This window comes from Bacillus rossius, chromosome 3 (assembly GCF_032445375.1).
Source record: "Bacillus rossius redtenbacheri isolate Brsri chromosome 3, Brsri_v3, whole genome shotgun sequence".
Lineage (NCBI taxonomy): Eukaryota > Metazoa > Arthropoda > Insecta > Phasmatodea > Bacillidae > Bacillus > Bacillus rossius.
The window spans coordinates 42,570,488-42,592,821 of record NC_086332.1 but is presented as its reverse complement, the minus strand read 5'-3'; the positions used below and the strand labels follow the sequence as shown (position 1 = coordinate 42,592,821).

General features: G+C 39.6%; 2 protein-coding genes across 2 annotated transcripts in view; one reads left to right on the top strand and one right to left on the bottom strand.

The window, feature by feature from the left end:
- Positions 1-2,116: 2,116 nt before the first annotated feature.
- On the bottom strand, positions 2,117-9,963 carry LOC134531282 (beta-1,4-glucuronyltransferase 1-like). The gene is made up of 4 exons (XM_063366975.1): positions 9,850-9,963; positions 5,720-5,998; positions 3,201-3,815; positions 2,117-2,590 (listed from the first exon to the last, which is right to left on the bottom strand). The coding sequence occupies exons 1-4, from the start codon at positions 9,961-9,963 to the stop codon at positions 2,369-2,371; spliced, it is 1,230 nt and encodes a 409-aa protein (XP_063223045.1). The 3' UTR covers positions 2,117-2,368.
- Positions 9,964-12,313: 2,350 nt separating this feature from the next.
- LOC134531281 (uncharacterized) overlaps positions 12,314-22,334 on the top strand; it is a 16,318-nt gene continuing 6,297 nt past the window's right edge. The window contains exons 1-3 of the mRNA XM_063366974.1: positions 12,314-12,325; positions 13,883-14,025; positions 14,478-14,641. Of these exons, the coding sequence (XP_063223044.1) occupies positions 12,314-12,325; positions 13,883-14,025; positions 14,478-14,641 (319 nt within the window). The remainder of the gene's footprint in view (positions 12,326-13,882; positions 14,026-14,477; positions 14,642-22,334) is intronic.

Sequence of the window (22,334 nt, the reverse complement as noted above, 5' to 3'; positions counted from 1 at the left end):
GGTGTACTGAAAACATTTCAGGAGAAGGGGGGGGGGGGGTGTTCCAGGAATGCATTACTAAACATGGATACTGCATGACCCATATTTTGTTCAGCTTATCGTTTGCGCCATATTATTTGTAGGACACGCAAAATGTTGGATGAAGTTAATGACAACCATCGGTGTTCCCTTAACTCGCACCAGGCACTTATGCCTCGTGTTTTTAAATATCAGTTAAAACAAGCTGTTGTTGGGAAGCTTCGTGAATCAGCATCTGCCCTCGCCAGTGAGTCACGCTGGACTACCAGGCTACCTACTCCTACTCGTACTACTACTACTACTACTACTACTACTACCACCACCAGACTACTACTGTTCGCAAGGACTACACAGGCGCCCCTCCTGCTTCACAGGCGCCCCTCCTGCTTCACAGGAGGGGAAGTGGCATCAACAACACTAATTATTTAAATATGAGATGCTGCCAGTCTGTTTTTGATGGCTGTAAAAGAATACATAAATTACATCTGCATTACTGATTACAGTTAAAAACAATATTAATAATAAATAACACTGGTGGCGGCCAGCCGTAACATCAAAAGGTGCACTCCCACAGGAGCAGATAGTGCTGGGACCTGCATAAGGCCCAGTGGCCTTACCATGTCGAAAAAATAAATTAAAAGAGAATAAAAGTACCAACATCAACAAGTGTTAAATGTTTATATGTATGTGTGTATATATATATATATATATATATATGCCGGGTCGGGCAGCTAGTACTTTAATATCCTAATTAATTTGGAAAAATGTTAGTTTCCTCTTGTGATTCGGCTTCGCGCGGCTATACTAATGGAAAAAAAATTAAGCCACAACTCCCATTTACAGTAATGGTAAATAAAAAAAAAAATTCAGTGAAAATTTATTACAATGCTGTATAATGTAACGGAGAGAAAATGAATAGCACCGATGGTTTCCCGACTCGTGCACCATTAATGCGTGCACGCAACGTACAACTGATGTACCCGTACTTCGCTACGGCAGTCTACAGGCAGATCACTCTTGCGCCGCTCATTATACATGCCCCTCCTTGTGGGTACGCCACTGCCGCGCGATGCCCGTTGCCAGGGAGACGCAGAAGGCATGAACAATGCAAAATCCTGTTCTCATGCAGACAAAGTACCCACTGTTGCCTGGTTTTAACCACCCATGGGATCTAATTTTCGGAAAATGCCATCCTGCGTAACATAAGGAACATTACTGTGAAGTTTCAAGTCTGTAAAATATATATACTTGAAAAAAAGGGCAATGAAAAACAAATTAAACACAGAGAGAGGAAAAGAACAATAGTTTAGGTTTGCGATTTAAAGTGATAAAAAGTATTTAAATACTAATTGAACTCTTATGAGGGTACTGATTGCTTCGTTGTTAATATCACATGGGTGTTTTTTACTTGTATGGGAAAATTAAGAATTATAAGGCATCTAGTGCGTGGCAACAATGTTAATAGGCAATAGGAAATAAACTTCTAGTGCCTGCGGCATTGTCAACACACACTTCATACGTGTACTGCATGTTGTATCTAACCCCCTCCAACGCATTTGATTCTAAATTGGACTTTTAGTAAGGATCCCTAATATTATTGATAATATAATATAGTCTATAGCCTTCCTCTATAAATGTACTATCCAACACTAAAATAATTTTTCAAATCGGACCAGTGGTTCCTGAGATTAGCGCGTTCAAACAAACAAACAAACAAACTCTTCAACTTTATAATATTAGTATAAATTTATTTGATAGCAAAAGCATACATGTCAATGTGAAAATATATACAAAATTCATTTGAAAAAAATACAAGCTGAAGTTTTCTTTCCTTAATAGAGTCAACAGCTTATTGTTAAATATATTGTTTGGTGGACATGTCAATAATAGCACCAGTAATTTATTTTCTTTGCAACTATATTTTATGAATTAAATATTTATTGGACACATAGCCAGTGTTACAGTGGATTCGGGTTTTTGAAAAGCATTAGTTATTTGTAAATGTTTAATCACGAAATTTACTTAGGAAAATTCTGAAAAATGAATTTGAGTAACCAGCTATTTTTTTTGTTAACCATTTTAAAACCAAATTCTGACACACATTCATTGATGTAGCATCTGGGACGCGAGTGGAATAGAAAATTGTGTTTATCGGAAGGTCCGTCGCGCCCGCGAGTTTTGCAGTGCCGACATCACAGATGTGTCGAACATGATTGGCAAAGGAAATCATTTCATTCGCCTCGCGTTCCACGCATCTTGCGCGTCGCGCCGTCGTGATCCCATCATTAAGCCACGTGGGCGAGAAGAGGAGTGCAGTCCCACTCCCAACTAGACTCTCGGTATCTCTAGATCACCCTTCCTTCTTCGGTACTCTCTTGAGCATGTTCAGCGGATCCTTGTTGTAGCGTGCTGTCATCTCGCGCAGGAAACCGACGAAGCGACGGGCGTTCTCTTCCTGCTGCTGCAGTCTCCACGTGGTGTTCCGCATGGAGGGAGTCTGGAACCCCCAATGCACTAGGAACGTGTTGCTGAGCACATGGAAAGTCCAGCCTGCCAGGTGCATCTCATACGTCTGAAACAAAACAAAAACTGTTCTTTAAATAACTCGCATTGATATAAATGGAGTTTGATTTGTTTGTTTATAGCTAGTCCGGTGGCAAATCAGTAAATCTTACGAATGTGTGGGTCACACCCATGACCATCGATGAGAGCATGCTCACGAAGGGGGGAGAGGGAGGGATGTATCCCCTCGCACCTGATATCCTAAAAAAATTATATCATTCACACCAACAGAAGGAAAAGAATTGAAAGCAAACTGCGGGCAAAGAGGTTCAAATCTGCTTCTCACAAATTAAATTTTGCCTATTCTGCTGGCCGAAGAGGGAGTTTGGATCAGTACAGGAGGGGGGCACTATAGACATACCCTAAAACTAGAAAAGTGTTTTACTGGAACCGACTTGGACCACTTTTTTGAATGCTTTACATGTTAACAAAATATAATTTAATTTTTGATTTATAAAAATGTTGTACATATACTGATCTCTCAGAGGATCATCAATAATTTATTGTAGCGATCAAAGGGAGGGAGGAGTATTCGTTTGTCTCACTCCTCTCCCGAGTCCACAAATGTTACATTTGTGTGTACATATATGCCAAAAATGTTGTTACATTAAGCACTGTACCTGTGTGTTCCTGGTGTTTCCATAGCCGACAAACCGCTCATCATAGAGCGGGGCAGTTCTCGCGGAAACATAGATGGGCTCGTAAAAGAGCTGGTAGTTGTGCACTCTGTAAGCTACTCTCTCTGAAGGTGTTTGCTCTATTTTTTCCCACCTTGCGAGGTTCGACTTGCCCTGGTTGAGGTTGAACACCTGGACGTGGTAGGGGCGAGCAAGTTTGCCGGTCACCAGGGAGATCAGCCCGGTCTTGTTCTCGGGCATCGCGCCCACGCTGTTGGAAACTTCGTACACGGGCAGCACGAAGGCGCACCGGGAACAGTTGTCCTGGCGGCTCAGGAACTCCTGCAGTTGGAGCGACATGCTCTCCGACGGGAACACCATGTCCACGTCGACGGTCAGCACGTGTCTGGTGGGGCAGGTCCTGCGCGCCAGGTTCCTGAGGAGGTTCTGCGGGTACACCGCGTGCTCCTGCCCCGAGCTGGCGACCTCGTCGCGAAGACGCACCACCTCGCCCAGCGCCGTCCGCGGATCCCTGTTGCACTCGGTCAGCTGCACGGCGCATGCGCGGTCCAGGAGCGCCGGCGGCCTGTCCACCGGGCTCACCACGTGGAAGCTGACCTGCGGACAAGCGACCAGGTGAGCCGACGAGTGGAAGATAAACAACAGGAACCAAAGCTCCGGTTGTCTTCGAGAGATCAACTAACTCCAATTAATGAAAAAATAAAGGAAGATATTCCGACCAATAGTTGCTGTGTCAGATCTTGAGTCGCTGGAAGATTCGAAGAGCAGTTCTTCATAAAGATAAACGAATATTTAAATATGAAAATTAAATCAATTTTTATTAAATTGATAGTACATTTATTTCGTTTAGTTTTTTTGATAGTTTTAAGTTATAAAATTTGCTACATTTTTTTTGAAATGTATAAAAATAAATAAATTAAAAACATTTTGTAGTATTTGGTTATTATATTAAATTTGAAAAACTTATTTATCTTCAGTTAAAAATTCAATTACAGTAACTGTAAATAACAAAAATGAAAGTAATAAAAACTATTGAAACAATCTACTAAAATTAAGGGTAGGATCAGTTTGAAAGTTTCCATAACTACACATTGTTGGTTTTGGAAATATTTGGCTATTTAAACATATAATTATTTATAGTATGCGCAACGGTAAAACTTCTGTCTAATGTTTACCAAGACGTCATCCTACAAAAATACTATCTATAATCTGCATAGCATCACTTCCAATTTTTATTTTTCGCCATTCTTCTCATTATATGTTTGTCCTTGTGCGCACTATCATGACATGCGTAATAATGTTTAATTTGTTTATATATATATAACAACAGAGGTAAAGGCAGCATCATTAGAAAACAACTCAGGACTACTTCTTAACATAGTACTGCCCTAAGCAGACGACACACTCTTGGCGATACGCCGAAGGAATACATTCACCGCAAACACATCATTACATATTACATTTCTGGTCTGTTCCCTCACATATTTGTACTAGATTATTTACAACTTCTTCTGTCCTGCGTTCGAAAAATACAGGGTCTTGCTGAGCTATAGCTCGCGAAGCTTTAACAAGTAAAGTGGGTGTGTTTTTAGATAAATCAAGCAACCAACAAAGGCACACCAAAGCATCAGCTCAGTGTTAAGGTGAGTATTATATGTTGCATTTTATCCGTTGAATGCCATTGTTTTGTACAACCCTGCGTCACGACATTGTGCAACGATGTTACGATGTTTGGATTCCCATCGTATCACCCATCAGTTACAGTGTAACCGCATAAAAAAAATGTTAAGTCCCGTAGAAAAACAAAAAGGACAGTTCATCAGTAGCCGTTAACGCAGGTCAACTTGCAGCGGACGCCAACATTTTTATATGCTTAATGATTTTTATGTACACTTCGAAGAAAGACTAACTATTGTAGTCGTTAACATGGTGTGACTTCCGGAAAGAAATTGTCATGGTTTTTGGTTTTATGATCCATAGGCGCCAAAACTATCATCAATTCAAAAATATATATGTGTTTATAATTTTTTTTTATGAAAACAACTGCAGTTATTTTCCACAAATAACTTCCAAACTCATACATAAAATAAGTAAAGTATGGAAAATGTTGGTCAAATTCGTTAATTGTCAAAATTCGACCCAAAGAGTAGAATTAAAAAGGTTTTGTAAGAAAAAAAAATCCCTATAACTCTCGCAATATGACAAATATCATATCCGTATTGAATTATTATAGCTCGTTAGTACCAAAACCTTTTGTAAGGCAAAATCCCTGGGTCCGCGACCCAGGGAGGAGGGGCCAGTTGAGTCTCAAAACCATTTTTTTTTTTTAGATATACCTTTACCCTGATAGTAGGATTAGAATACCCCTTCTCATGCTAATAAAATGTGTTAGTTGAAAGTTATGGCGGTGGTAACATTGATTGTTTGACCGCAGGGTTTTAAAAATTGTTGACTGATTTTCCCTCGGGCCCTTTGGTTAGTCTCGATGACCCTGGTCGCACCTTCTCCCGGACGGAAGGGTGGCACGTCCTCAGGTGGTCGATGTAGCAGGCCGCGAAGTGGAAGCTGGCGCCCGGGGCGAAGACGGCCACCGACAGGGGTCCCGTCCAGCTGGAGGCGGTGTGCGCCAGCCAGTGCAGGTGCTCCAGCGAGGAGTGCGTGGCGATGGCGGCGGCGCTGCCCGCCAGAGCGCTCCACCGGCTGCCCTTCACCAGGAAGGTGTGCGCCGCATACCTCGCCGAGCCGTCCAGCAGCGCCAGGTCGAGCTCTGGTGCCACGTGCTGCCGGAAAACAATTAGAAGGACATTGCACAGAGGTAGCAAAAACTAGAGGAGACTACACCATAGAGGTTATACAAAATACATAGATGTTACACGATTCATCATCATCATCATCCCCAACTCTTTCTCCATCCTGCGACCAGATTGAGGAAGGGTGATATGGAGGTGAAAACGTGTGCCTTATGGCATTGTGTTTACAAAAACGACTGCACTCTTCCGACGAGAACTGTACACCATTATCTGAAACTAGCTGTTCTGGCAACCCGTATACAGCGAACCACCAACGCAACTGTGTTATGACTGCATCTGACGTAATAGGTACTTTGTGGAAAGTAAAGTGCCTCCATCTTCATTTCTCTCTGCACTCCTCTAACTATGTGCTCTTCCCACCTTCTCTTTGGTCTTCCTTGTAGCCTTTTCTCCTGTGTACTTTAACTCCATCATTTTCCCTGGGCAGCCAGTCTTTTCCCGTTCTCTGGGTATTGCCATACCATTTCATTCTTCCTTTGTCCATTCCTATACTCCTGCTCTTTCTTGTATCATCTCATCCCTGATCCTTTCTTGCCTCCAACACACTCCTCTAAACTTCATGTCCATTGCTCAGATCTTCCCACCAACTCTCTCGTCTGCAGTCCGATTCTCTGTTCCGCAAGTAACTATGGGCACATATTAAGTATTGTATTTTCATTTTAAAGGCACCTCCCTCTTCCATACCAAATCTCTCACACACTTGTAGAGTGCATTTCCTTGTTGTCACACTGTACCACAAAAAAAATTCAAGACCATTAGGAATTTTAATAAAATAATATTTGTTTCTAGAGTTCTGTTATAAATTGCACCTTAACTCTATAAATATTTCAAAACGTCTTCTGACACCTAGTTAGAAACTTAAAAAATTAAATGCAATGAAAACGTTTTCTCTGAACTGCTATTCGTCCATGTTGATTTTCTTTACTAAAACAAACCATAATTTTAATATAATAAGGTAGGTGGGCCCATTTGCTGGATTATTAACATTTTAACAATTGTTTATAATTTTGTACTTATTTATTCAATTTAATCTTTAGTATAAAATATTGGCCTTTCAGTAACGAACATTTCTTATTAAAACCTAATTTTTTAAATATATATAGATACCGTACTTTCAACAATTCTAATATGTGTAACAAATATAAAATTATATCACGCAGAAATGTAGGCATAAGGTCAATATTTCAGCGTGGTTCGCGCGGACAAAAAATGCGATGCTATGATTGGCTGTCCATATTTCCAATTAGATTCACGCTTTACGTAGGTGTGAATAGACCCATATTTTGAACTCTTATGTGTGCTAAATTATAGGTTTTTACAGCGGGCTGGCACTCGATAGGGCCTACGCTACTCTTAAAGTGGGTTTACAATTGAGTTATTTAAGAATTTTAAACTTAAACTGTAGGCCAACTAGCACACGGTTAAGTAATACTGCGAATTTCCAGTTTATGATTGAATCAGTAATCGTTAATTCCAGCCAATGAAAACGAGCTAGAATACTGACATTTTAAAATGGCGAAATTTTTTAGGTGATATGTTTCGTCTGCATTTTTGAAGTTCATTTATCAATCGTTAGATATAGAAATTTTTCATGGTAATTTGGGTTACATATTTTTTTCTTTCAAATATCAGTAATATGGCTACGATTGAACTTATGAATTGCAGCATTTCAGTTCGTTATCTAAGATCATACTCATTATTCAAGAACGTAAGTTTCGCTCGTAACTGAAACTCGTCCCAGGTAAATGTGGAAAAAAAAAAGGGGGCGGGGGGAGAAACGCCCCCTCATTCGAAAGTGTCCATGGGCTATATGGTACTACAGCTCTGTGGAAGTTCCCTTACAATTATAAGGAAAGGGAAACCCACCAGAAGCGAAAATTGGACTTGGAATTATTTTTGCAGCCGGTATGGAAGTGTATTGAGCTTATTTGTGGTGTGTCTCTTCGATGGCATTGCAAACATAGTATACCTTATAAGATTCCCTTGCACACGGTGTACCGCGGATTAATCAGAATCACAATATTTAACTTAAATATATAAATATTATTACATGCAGTGTTCATATCGTATATTCAAAGCCAATTACTGTAGCATAAAACGGTTGTACAGTTAAAAAGTATAAGCGTTTATGAATCGTAGAATCATTCTCACCGATTCGTTCAATAGCAAAAAATTGAACTATTTCATACTTATTTCGTATTACATAATAAACAGTTTTCGAAAGGCAAATAGAATTTCTCACCAACAAAACATTCTACTGTGCTCTAATTTGTACTTTCTCATGATTATTAAGGAAAAATATAAAATCTAACCAATTTGTAAACCATAAACTCATCAGCTTATTCGCTCACTACACGTTATAATCTCTACACGACAATAATAATTAATTACACTCTTATACAAAGGACAAGACTTTACAAACACAAGACTAATTCTTACAGTTAAATCTTACGTACTAAATCATAAGCCCACCAACATCAGATCATTATTTACATTCAAACTGCTGAATTTTTTTGACGTGACAACGTCTAATAATTCGAGGAACGCCGGATACACGCACTAAAATGTGTCCCGTTATGCACATTGTCCCGTTTCGCTGTGTCCCGTTACGCTCATTTTATATTGCTCTTTACTAACCTGAACCACCTAGCATTGCGACCGAGTCCGTGACGTAATTCTGCTTTCATGCATTTCAACGTAACATTTTCATTGCTCTTTGCTAACCCGTTCCTCCTAGCATTGATGCAGAGTCCGTGGCGCAAATATCTCTTTTCCACTCGATTGGAACAACCATCGATTTGACTTTTTCGAGGAACATTAAACTTGAAACACTCCCATTCGTTTCCTACTTTTCCTATCATCGTCCTATCCTTAACAGAATAACACAGATTGGAAGAAGTTAAATAGCAAATATGTATGAAAGTTATAGTTAAAATAATCTCTTCGTTAAAGTAATAAACATATTTGAATTAATGTGTGCAAATAAAAGTAAATTCATCAATTAAATTGTATATTTCATTTCACTCCTTCTTTGTATCCATACAAAATAGTGATAATTCAATAAAAATGATTCAATTTTATTCATAAAAATATGCAATCATTTCATCAATGTTTTGTTATGACGTTGTCACGTTAAACTTCGTCCGTAAACAGAATTTACAGACAACTAATTTTTTTAAGTAACCTGTAAAAAAAACTGTAATTCTACTTTCTAAATCTGATTAATTTGACTTTTAAACTTTTTTTGTGAGAAAACAACTTTACCAATGTTTTAAAGAAAGATTCGAATCAGTAAATGTTTAGCCATCATGTTTGTCTTCTTGTATATTCAAATCACGCTAGACAAATATAGTTCTGTTTTATACGTGTCCATCTGATACAAACAAATTTAAAAAAAAAGTAGGATTCATAACAATTTAATAATGTGTAGCACCTCGAATGCAGAGGTATCGGAAGAACTCTGTAGATTTTTAGGTACAAATACAAACATTCGTGTTGACTTATGTGTATCCATGTGTGTTTGAATGAATCAGTTGATTCTTTAATCCATCACTTTAAAAGAAGCCAATTTGCTTGTATTGTATGATTAGATGGGCATTTATGCAAAAACAGGGCGTTTTCAGGAGCCAAAGAGTGTTATTGTAATTAACGATAGTATCTAATGAGCCCTTGTGAGAATTTAGTGTTTTGGGTTTTCAAGACACGGTTCAGACCAATTTGAAAGAGGTTTTATGTGATGTCGTGGTGGTGTGTGTGCGTGTGCGCCTGTGTGTAGTTAGCAAAGGACAAGTCTTGTGTCTGGTAAGCCGGTAGGTACTCACCCATTTGGCAGGCAGCTGAGTGGCTGACGGACCAGCCTTGAAGACGCAGTGCAGCAGCAGCAACAGGACCAGCAGCGCTGATGCAGTCAGCACTCGTAGCGAGAGCACGGGCATCTCGCTGCTCGACCCTCGACAACGGACGATTTATCCGGGCACCCGCTCTCTTTTGACGTCTTCACCCGACGCTGGCTGTCGTCCCGCGGTCTTACCGTGTGGCCGATAACCCCCTTCCCCAGTGGCGGACGCTATAACCCCCTTCCCCCCCGAAGTTATGAAAAAAAAAATTTGCAAAAGTCAGTGAAGACAGTATTTGTGAGATGCCACGTCAACTACGGCTGCTACTGTAGGCCCAAATTACAGTGTGTTGGTGTCAACAGTAATGTAAGTTTTTTTTCGTCAAATACACGTGTTCAAAATTTTATTTTTTTAAATATATATATATTTTTAATACCCTAGGGGGGGGGGGGGGGGTAATAGTATACCCGACACTGCGTTTTCCGTTGCTTGCTCTCCCGTCGCCGATTTACCACTTCCTACTTTCCTGTGTTGGCGAGTACCGAGACGGCAGCCCAGTGCTTCGAGTCCTGTCGAATATCTTTAAAAGTTCACTTCGTCTGGGGCTTTCTTCGCGTCGTGAAATATCTAACTCGGAGTTGTTTTTTTTATTTCTGTGATACTCCTCCGTTTGTAAGCTTTGCAACGAGACACGCGAGGGATGTCCCGCGAACAGCTAGCTGTCTTACTTATTGTTTGAAGCGGCTCTTAAATGTTCGGTCGCACATCGACGAACGAACTGTCTGACGACTCTTAAACACAAGCACGCTGCATGATACCGCGATAACCTGTTCTGCATCACCAGGAGTTCGTGCGCGATACGGCAAGCCTCGTAGCATGACAAAAAAAGGGGGGGAAACGAGAGAGAGATAGATAGATAGATAGAGAGAGAGAGAGAGAGAGAGAGAGAGATGGCGTGACGCGGCAGAAACTGATTAACTGATTTCACCATTTGCACATCTCCTCTTAATGCCCTATATAGTGTCACAGCAGAATCGTAATGGGGAAAATTGGTCATGTCCCATCTACACGCAAAAATTTATGGGTTCAGCATTTAAAGTGAAGGTACTGTCATGGAAAATGTGCTGGCCTCGATTAAGTCATAATGATAAAAACCACAATGACCATTTTATTTGCCTTACTTGTGATGGTATAACGCCATCTACTTAAGTGAACTTAAATTTGAACTTGGAACGGAAGTCGAATGAACGGAAATGTGCAACCACGGAGTCGAAGTCATCAAGATGGAAGACCCACGTGTAGCAACATAAATCCATAAGTACTAGTCACTTTCGTAAACATCAGGAGACATACAAAACGTATTGGTGAGCCAAATGAAACTTTGTGATAGTGAATATACCCTGGAATATACTTGGTAAACTTGAATAGTAATAGTAAAACTTAATCACAATTATTAAAATACGTAAGAAAGCTGGCATTACATTGATTATAATACATATTCTCGGTAGCACAGTAGTATAGTGCGCGCTTGTAAAGCTCAAGGGTTATTTTCGACGTGGCTCAAACATCGTCACTGAAAAAAAAACCGTAATAATAATATTGAACCAGCTCAATGAGGTAAACGTTTCTTTGTAGGAAGGATTTACAGACTGATTTTAGTAATTTAAGCAATAACTAATATACAAACATCAACTTAGTGTTATAATATGTGTTTTAAAATGTTTCAGATTAATATTTTAGTAATGCCATAAAAATATAACTTCTAACATGTGCTGAAACTTTATAGTATTAATATTGTAGTGAATTTGAATAAGATATGCAGTATCATATGTAGTAATACGCTAAGAACTCAAATGTATTTATTAATTTTTAGCAAAAACCACGCAGTTAATCCATATAAATTTGGTATCATTATATTTTTATTATTGAGTTAAAAATAGTTTGAAGTAAAATAGTTTGTTATTGACTTATTTTTTAATTGAATTTCTATACTTTTATTGAATATTTGTCTATGTCTGTTTGTTCAAGTATCGCGCGAAAACTACTGGACCAATATTGATAAAAATAAATTTTGTCTAAAAGCTAACGATTAGAAACAAAAGTGGTGTATATTTTATCTTGCTACGATGACGGGAGCTGGAAATATTACAATAAACGCACTTTTTTTCACAACCAAGTGCATCCGATATAAGGTGAGATCCCATTCCTACCAACACCCACTTCTACCAATACTACTATGTACCACATTCACAATCTAATATATTTATTCTGTCACAATCAATAACTATTTCACGATTGACGGTAACTTTTTATTACATGATGTGATAATTAAAGAAGAAAAAAATCATCGTGTATGCGGGTACAAGTACACACACTAGTAAGAAAAATAATTGAAAAAAGAGGGAGACTTTATAGCAAATGACAAAGATGTTAGCTCTTTCCTTGTAAGATGTGGGGGTCAGTCAGTCAGTGGTCTTTAAACCTACTTTGGGCCTCAAGTTGCGGTGCCAATTGTTTTTCGTAGCACGCTCACCTCTCACCACGATGGAAAAGCCTAGGACATTTATTTAGGTAAGCGCATTCCTTGTTGCGTATTCCGAGAGTGTTGGTTTTAAGTCGGGAAAATAACTAAATAATTTTGTTTGAAAATATAATTGTCAGGCGTATGACACTATTTCTTGACACGTTACCTACTTTTTTTTATATTGGCTGGAGGTTGCAACCACGCTCCGCTTAGTTGATAAGTTTACATCCTCTATGATCCCTCGCCTTCTCGCAAGGTAGCTGATAACAAGATTAAACGGTTCGTATCTGCCTCAAAAGTTCCGACTTCCAAGGAATATTTGCTGATATAAAGTTGGGTCTTGGGTTTAAATGTTCAGTGACGTATTGCGACAACGATCAGCAACTGGCTACGTATGAGTCAGTAAATTATTTACACAGATATGCCGCGGCACGATAAAAGAAAATAAATGGGTTGAGTAGTATCAATATATTTTCGCTAGTGCGAGATACTGTATCCAAGAACCGAGGAGGAGGCTAAGTTAACATCACAAAGTTCTTTTCTTATGCATTACATTAAGGTTGTGAAATCATCTCCTTAAAACCAATTGGCTTGATTTTGAACACTAATCTTAAACTTTGTATTTGACGTTAATTAGACAAAATAATTAATATTTTTTTCATCAAATACTAACTTGTTAACAAATAAAATATTTTATTAAATAATATTTAAAACAAATAGCTAAGCTTTAATTAAAACCCTGACATCCACAGCTAAAACCTCTGCTAAAGAAAACACAAATATCAAGAAAAAAGCAAAAACCTCTTTAGACACTTTTTAATAAAACATAAATTACAAAAGAACCCATGTTATAGATTACGACGAGATGAAATACGTTATTTGGAATAAATATTCGGGAAATATTTAAGAATGATTTAATACAAAATCATTTAAATTGTTAAAACAGCACTCATTATACGTCTAACAAAAGCCAGAAACATAATTGTTTGGTACGATTATGTAAAAGATCTAATGCATATTTTATCAGTTTTTTTTAACTAAACAAAGAACATATGACCTATTTCGTACCAACACCAGAAAAAAATGTAATTTTAGTGTAAAAGTATTAAAGAATAATTTATTGAACATTATTCAATAACGAAAGATCGCAAAGTGATCATTGGTTTGATACTCTGAGGGAAAACATAAATATTCCACGCGTTTTGAGAATAAGTAAGTAGCTAGGTTGTTACGTATGTAACATACGATATAAAGTTTTTATGTAAGCGACTTAGGTGTGCACCGAGTATTGCCCCCTGGAGGTAGGCTAGCCGCCATTCTTGCCGCCTGGTGGCGGGTCACCCGCCCACTTCATCGCCGCACGACCCCGTCGCCACTTTCAGAAGTTGGATGCCTGCGCCGGCCATGACATCGACTACTGTAAAGGACATTCTGGAAAGAAATTATCGTTACGAGGCTTGCTGGTATAAATAGGAGACCCCAGCAGGCCAACAGGCAGAATCAGAAACAGAGGAGAAGAGTGTGTACCGAAGCTGCCTTCACACCGCACCGACTGTCGCCCGACCGCTGCCACGTAACGTCACGCTGCCCGACGGAGAGGCGTGGAGGACTCTGCCGGACTTAGCCATCGTCGTCTGGTAAGACATCAATCTTTATTTTGCAACAAGGACTAAACCCATCTCCGCCGAGAACGATTGCAGAACCTGGAACAAGTACATCAGGAGCGAAGAGGTAACGAGTAACGCAAATGTGTAGTTGTAAGAGTTACGTATACAATAGACGTGTTCAGTACGACTAGACTTCGGGAACTTGGTGGCAATTAAGCCAAGTAAACAGTCACGGAGTTTCTAAACAAATGGAGGAGTATTGCAATTTGGGACTATAGGATTCTGTTGGAAACGAGTAAAGTTTCATTTAAGCGTAAGGCAGTTGTATAAATAAAGTGAAATATTTAAGGATTCTCTAAACACCGGAATTTACATAAGACAAGTGACAAGATAACTGAGTGTCTTTCCAAGGAGTTGTGTTGGCTGCTATACGGAACACTAGCGTCATGCACGAGGTAATTCACTTGTTGGAGACTGTGCAGCTGCGAGTTCTACTCGCCATTACCAAGATCGTCGAGCAAGTCAGCAGCCGAGGCGCAGCACGAGAACCTGGAGGAGGGCGTCAAGGTGTGCTGCAGCGACGAACGGGGTCAAGGCAGCGAGGACTTATCTGCGCAGCCCCACAACAGTGACGCCGTAATAGAAGGCGAGTGACTTTTTTTTATATTTAAACGCACTACTGCGATCGGGTATATGCTAGGACAGTTATGCCAAGGAAAATATACCTACATATTTGCAGGCATTTAAACTAGACCATGGGCGTCGCAAGGATATATATTTTTTGGGGGGACTTGAATTGATTTAGTTGTTTGAGGAATATCCACCCCCTGGGAAATAGCGGGGGGTCCGGGGGTCCTCCCCCGGGAAAAAATGGGGTTTGAAGGTGCAAAAAGGTGGTTTTTAGGCATTTTTCTTTCCTAAATATTCTAATTTCATTGGTTGCAATATATAATTTATTTTTTATAAAAAATATTTTTAGAGAACAAATTTGTAAAAACACAGTTAACATATCTGCTGGTGCTATATCCACGCAAAATCATTAATTTAAACATCAGGAGAAACTACGAAACTGAATATATTATTGGAGGGGACGAAATTGAAGACTTTTATTATTGTGGGGGGGGGGGGGGGACGTGTCCCCCCCCCCGTCCCCCCGGTTGCGACGCCCATGAACTAGACATTCCTCAGGTTGCGAGAAATAATTATCTAATTTTATAAATGGTTTGTAATAACTTTTTTGAGAATGTTTAAATATTGTGCTGTCACTAACTGGTTTGTTGTGTATAAATTTATGACAGCCGAGACATTTAGTAAAGTTAAGTCAAATCAAGTTCAGGTGAACTGTGATATAATATTGTACAGCCTTAATTACGATTTCAGAAAAGGTTTTGCACCAGTAATATTTAAAACCAAGATCTTTTTAAATAATTTAATCTTATATTTGTGGGTGTGTAGTTCCTTATTATTTTGTTTTCATAGAAAGTTAATCGTTCATGAGTTCGACTGTACTAAAAGACCAAGTGTATGAACCAGAGAACATTTTCAATGTTTATGTTTGTTTCAAATTTAGTCTGAAAATAAAATTATATGTACGCAAAGCACTTCTCTCGCGTTATTAAAAACTACCGTCTATTGTTGCACCTCCCGGGGTACAGCACTGGGCAAGAATGCTCTTTGGGATGGAAGTTTTTATTAGTAAAAAAAAAGAGGTTTTGCTTTAAATTTCCCCTACTATATTACATAATCAATTCAACCTCTGCGATCAGATTGTCGATATGCAAACAATAATACTCCGAATCACTAATAAACAATTCCTTCTACTTAAAACTACACAGTCCGTATAAATATCAATGAAATGTGTTCAAACAGTTACACACAGCAGGCGCTGCAAGCACATTCACAACCACTCATGCAATAGTCTCATGTTCGCACACTCGTACCGAACCAACACCATCTCTAGTAGATTCACTGGTTCTCTGTTGGTATTTACTCACAATACTGTTTCACAACACGACACAGCATTCACTCGAAACTGTACGAGACGACTACTTGGCTGGAAACGATTTCACTGACCAGCTCTTTCAGACCCTAACACCTCTGGACTGTGCATCAGTCGAGCTTTCATAGTTCTCTCAGATGGGGCCCGTTAAGGACGCAAGCCCCTCTTGAAAGAATATTGCCCCGCTTGATTTTTGATGTATATCTTAGCTCTCGATATACGGTATTTGGTATGAGTAATATCGTGAATGGATCGGAAGTTGCATGGAACGGAAATTTGTAACCACGGTACTGTCATCAGTGGAAGATGGCGAGAATCAAAGTTCACAAAGCCAAAGGAAAACTTTATAGTATTAGTTGTTAAGTGAATTTTAACAAGATGGGCAGTATTTTAATACAATTTATTGTAGGAAATTACTTTTATAGGAGTCATTTCAAATTTTTTTTATATACGTAGTTTAACCTTTCTCTCTGCAAATCGAATGATTCAACAACCGATGTAGCTGCTCCGGCAGCGAATTATAGCGGCGCGTGTGCAAACTATGTGATTAATGTCAAGAAATCTAGTTGAAAACACAATTTCAATATAATTATCAAGCTCGGTATTTTTTTTTTTTAATTTCTACATTAAATTTTGTGTTCATTTTTCATATATTATAAGTTCATATGCAACAATAGAACATGTTAATTGGCTCATTACCGAGTTTAAATGTTACACTTCACTGAAGAGTACTGAAAGAATCACTTTTTTTTTTTAAGGTTTTTGTTTTGTTTTTATAAAGAAAAAAAGACATCCCTCTCAAATGGTCAGAGCAATATTTATGACAAAAATTTAAATTATTGATTATCACCATAATGTTTCCATGTGGTCACCTGTTTCATTTATGACGACTTTTTTAGTAGTTTATTATATACATATACTGAAGAATGTGTTTTCCGTGTAATAGTTTAACTTAATGGTTAGATGAAAAGTATTTAGTACATTGTATATAGCATTTAGGCACCAACCAAATTCTCCATAAGAATGTCGTTAAGTATTTAGGAGTTCATATAGATCTGAAGTAATTGTGGCAGAACCATACATGGGCGTAGCTAGGTTTCAGTTTGGGGGGGGGGGGGGGGTTAAAAAAAGTCAAAAAGTGCAACATTAATATCCATGTAAAAAAAAATGGCAAACACAAAACACATTACAGAATTATTCTTCTGGTTTTCTTTTTAAATATATCCGCTACATCATCCGCATCAATTTCTGTCCCATAGTGTATATTCATGAGAGCCAAACCGTTCAATCTGTTTTCACTGGTCGTGTTGCGTAAGTAGTTTTTTAGTCTCCTTAGGCTTGAAAAAGTCCTTTCTGGGGTAGTGGTGGAAACAGGTATGGTGGCCAAAATTGGTAGCAATGTGTAAACATTTGGATACAGTTTTCGATCGCACTTATCTAGGCATTCCAAAGCACATTTTGGAGTAGGAGAAGTGCTTGTCATCACTGCTTTCCACACATCTAGTTCTGCTTTGATTACAGATGTACTTATTTCGGGAAGCACTGACGAGTACATACAAATTGCCTCTTCAATTTCGGAACTGACCGCGAAATTTGAAGGTAATACACCAGATAGTGCCGTCACTACTTTACGGTGCTTCGTAAACCTTTCATTCAAATTGTTAAATTGTATGTTCAAGGAATGGGATGAAGAAATTTATTTTGTAATGTGAGCATATATCTGACGCAGGAATGTTTGAGCGGTTCAACTGCCTTCCGACTATGCGTGGCATCTGCAGTATACCACAATTTTCTTCGAGCAAACCCTTTGCTTCTTCATAGAGATGAGGATACTCGTCATCAGCTTTATTCCTCAGAAGTTGCAAGGCATTAATAACATCATCCACGTGGCTGAATACTGTGATCAGGTCGGTGTTAATTGCTTGCAACTGTTTTGACAGCGGCAATGTATAGCTCATGACTTTCTCAATAATCACTAAGGATTCAAAAAATTCGAAGCTCGAAGTGTGTTAAGCATTTGGACGGCTTGTTGCGATGTTTCCTTATTATGGCTTGCCGTCACCCGACCTCTGTGAAAGGCCCGGGGGGTACCTGACGGGCGCTACGGGCGTCGCGTTGCTCTTGTTGTCTGGAGGGGCGCCAGGCTAGCGGGCTGCTAGGCCGTTGGTGTGGGGTCGTGGATACTCTGCCCCCGCGTGCCCCGCCAGGTACACGGCTTGAATGTAACCTCAATGGTTCTACGCTTGACTGTGAAGGCCGCTCGGCCGTGTGGAGGACGGGGAATTACGGAAAATGATATACGAGTTGGCGAGAATACATTTAATTTGTGAGTTTCACCGGGGGTCCATGTGGGTACACGGTACACTCTACAAGTCCGCTCCGCGCTTCAGTCCCGCTACAAAAATTCTCACCAACACTAAACACAACACTACTTGACAATGGTTACCGCGGCAGTCTCGCGGGACGTGGGTCGATGCTCGCTGGATACGGCCAGCGCCGAAAGTTAACGGGTGCAGGGGGGGCTCTATGAGCGGCTCCTAAATTCGGCGAAACACTTACGTGTGTGCAGCCGGCAGGCATATGCACGGCGTCCTTAAGTATAAACACTTTCGCTGGAGTCGGCCAGTACCGTACGTTCTGTGATACGATACGTCGCGGTATCACGATGAAGACGGTCGGGATAGGCCCGGTTCCGTAAAATACGCGCCGAGTCGACGTGGGCAGCGATGAATTAATAAGAGGTTTTAAATTTAAATGTTTAGTATAGAATAAAATAATCAAAGAAAGAAAACTTGGATGCTGCCCACAGACACACGTCTGTTCCTGGCGCGGAGTGGTTGGAGACTGCCGAACATGGCCGCCTCGCAAGGAAGAGATACTTTCTCTTCTTTGTGAGTCGGCGTCAAAAACTTATATTAATTGAATTTACTCTATTACCAGTTAAAACATGTTCCAGGTGCCCAATTAAAATGTAGCACCTGGCAATTGGGTGTTTAAGGCTTAACAATGGTTTTAATGTATTTAATTATTTAAATTGTGACATCAAGTTGGCGATTGTAAATTTACTAACATATTGTCCCACTGCGAATTGTTTTAGAGGGATTTCTCCTATTCTGACTTTATCATAGTCACGGGCATTTTAATTAAGGCCAGTGGCCGCGGTGACTGTTAATGAGGTTTGTTGTCTGCTCCGTGCGTGGTGTACTCGCCCGGAGTGGCTACGACGCACTTATTACATGTCGGGTAATTAGTAATTTCGTACTAATGGCTTTTCTCTTAATTGAATTATGGGTTCGAGCCTCCAGGGATCCGTACCTTTAAATATCATTATGTCTATTGGGGTCACGCCCGAGGGGCTCGCCTGACTCAATCCGGCTGGGCAAGGGGCGCGCTCCGAAAACGGGATGCGGTACTGGCGGTGCGGAGCACGGGCTTAAAGGCCATGGTCGGTACGACGTCAGGCTAGACTGGAGTTCTTCGAGAGCATTCAAAATCGCTGAATAAATTTCTTTGAATCTCATGACAGCTTCATGCTTGTGGACCCACCGTGTTTCACACATTGCAAGCAGGCTTTTTTGGTGATCGGCGGGTAACAGCTCTCGCATTTTTTTTTAAAACAGCAGTGCGTTGAGCAGAATGTCTGAAATACGAACCGACAGACTGCACAATCCCAACAAAATTTCGGATATCTGCTCGTGAACATGAGTCAGCAATGGCGAGTTTGAGAGAGTGTGCACTACAGTGTACATAAAGAGCAAGAGCACATTCTTGACGAACATATGCCTGGGCACCGTACAAATACCCACTCATAGCTGCAGCTCCGTCGTAACCTTGACCAACCACATGAGAACATTCAAGTTCATGCTTTTCAGAGCTGTAATAATGAGATTTGCTAGACCGGATCCTGTGACGTCAACAGTTGGAATGTATTCAAGAAACATCTCCTTAACTTTATGTTTAGCATCTTTTACATCGACATATCGCAAGCACAGCGAGACTTGCTCCACACACGCGATATCAGTCGTTTCGTTAGCGAGAATAGAAAATAATTGGGCTTCCTTTACTTCTTCGATTATCTTATGTTGAATTATTTCACCACAATTTTCTATTATTTCGTTTTGGATCTGAGGACTTGTGTAAAGAGCATTCTTCTGAGAAGTAGCTAAATGCTCAGAAAGATCTTTATCCCCTGACTCGGCTCCATACCGCAACAGTGCCTGAAAATTACCATCATTCTGCAGTGGTTGTTCAGGCTCTGGTTCTGGTTTAAAGTGAATATGTCCCGAATCGGTTTTACCTCTTAATGGGATACCTTGTTTGCCGCAATGATAGGAATTAATTTCTTTCGGTTTTCTTGTTGATGTCTCTTTCTCTCAGAAGACAACTGCTCAGTGACTGAAAAAGCCTGCGAAAAAAATACTTTAAGGAAGTTAACTGCAAGTTCCGATTTTCGCTTGTGATATCCTGTTTTTGCATGGGTTTCAAATATTTCAAGTGCATTTTTCCACTTGCAGAATGGCTCGGTTACGAGCTGGCCAATTCGCTGATGGCCGCCTTTACCTTCATCAAGCGAACGCCCCATTACGAAGCAAATTTTGCAGAATGCTCCACTTTTATATTCAGTCTAGGGGAATCTCTCTATCCATTTCACTTGCAAGCGCAAATTTCTCTTTGTGGAAATGGGAAACTTATAATCTTTGGATGGGGTCCAAGGCACTTTTAATAGTTGGGCTTTCATATATTCATCCACGATTTTGTCTTGATTCGAGTAGAAACCAACGTCCAATTTAGCTACAGAATGAAAAGATGACGTAACAGGCAAGCTGGTCGGTTCCTGACTAATTGCAGGCTCGGTGGACGTAGTCATGAAACAGGGCGCCGGCGCTACTGACTCCATTTCGTCGTTAGATACTGTAACTGAGGTCGAAGGCTCATTTGTCATCACAGTCTCATTGCCAGCAGCATGCAAGTTTGTTGTATGTTCGGTAGACAAATGTGCTTCTTTAGTGGAAACTGCTTGACCACACCACTTTTTCCAGTAGTCCATACCCTTAAGCTTATCGCCTTTTCTTTTTTTCTCTCTCCATTTCTTGACAAAGTGAAATTCGTACCCTAGAAAAAATATTACAAACATGACAAATAATAAGAAGTAATATTAAATAAAAATAGGTGTAGGCCTAATGGTCAAAAATAAGCACGTTTTATTATTACATTTCCTTAATACTTTTATATTTTTAGAATAAAATTAATAATGTTATTTCAAAATAAATTAAATTACTATTATTATTTTTATTCCTAACTTTTCATCCTGGATTAAGAATATTGGTAAAATATAAGTATAAAAAAGAAATAATATGGTAAGCTATACTTTTTTTCAATTATTTAATTAATTTTTTATATCAAAAATACAAAATGGTGCTCACAAATAAATAGTTTATCACGTATGCTTGCCACGATTTTATATATAATTTACTAGCAGATAGGCCAAATACTATACAATTTAAACCGCACAAATGTACATAAAATTATTCCCCTTCCTGAAAGTAATTATTTCTGCACATGCAGTATAAACATTTAGCCTAATAAAATGTCCGGAACAGAATCAAGAATCGCGGAATAAGTTTACGAAATTTACAACTGCATTGTCGAGGTAAAGTGCAATCCCGAATAAAAAATTGCGAGCTATCTGCTGCTGGCTGCCATCGGCTCCGTGCTGCGATATGTGTATTTATTTCCGCCAGTGTAAATATACCTACATAGAAACAAAATATAGGTACTGTCCGAAACAGAATGAAAAAACACGGGAAGCAGGGAGCATCTATCCTTACGGAAAGAGAGGAAACTCAAGCTTAAAACTGATGCCACTTATTTTGACCTCATTGTTCTGTTACAGCAGCGGCACCAAACTCTCAGCGGCGGGAATGTGAAACTCCAACCGACGCGCATGCGCAGTGCAGCGCTGACTCTCCCCCCCCCCCCACCACCCTCTCTAAACCAATCATAATTTAGGACTGCATTTTGATGTTTGAGTGCAGTCCTGAACAATAACAGCAGAATAAAATTGCGGGAGTTATTTGCTACTGGCTACTGGCTACTATCGGCTTTGTGCTGCGACCTGTACCATATTCAATAAAATAATCTATGTAATATGCTAGTGCAATCTGTTTATAGACGGTGCAAATAAATATCGTTGAATTATTGCTGTGGTAAATTTTAGGCATTCGCTTCTCTCTGTTGTCTAAAGAGTAAACTAATTTCATAAAAAGAAACAAAATGAATTAACTCGGGGAAAAATATTTACATACACTGACGTCGTCCGGCCGGAGGCCGATTCAAGCCC

Coding starts and splice junctions, on each gene's coding strand:
- LOC134531282 (XM_063366975.1), bottom strand. CDS start 9,963: ATGCCCGTGCTCTCGCTACGAGTGCTGACTGCATCAGCGCTGCTGGTC. Junction 3,816..5,719: donor ACCCTTCCGTCCGGGAGAAG/GTGCGACCAGGG, acceptor GCTTGTCCGCAG/GTCAGCTTCCACGTGGTGAG. Junction 2,591..3,200: donor GAAACACCAGGAACACACAG/GTACAGTGCTTA, acceptor GTTTTGTTTCAG/ACGTATGAGATGCACCTGGC.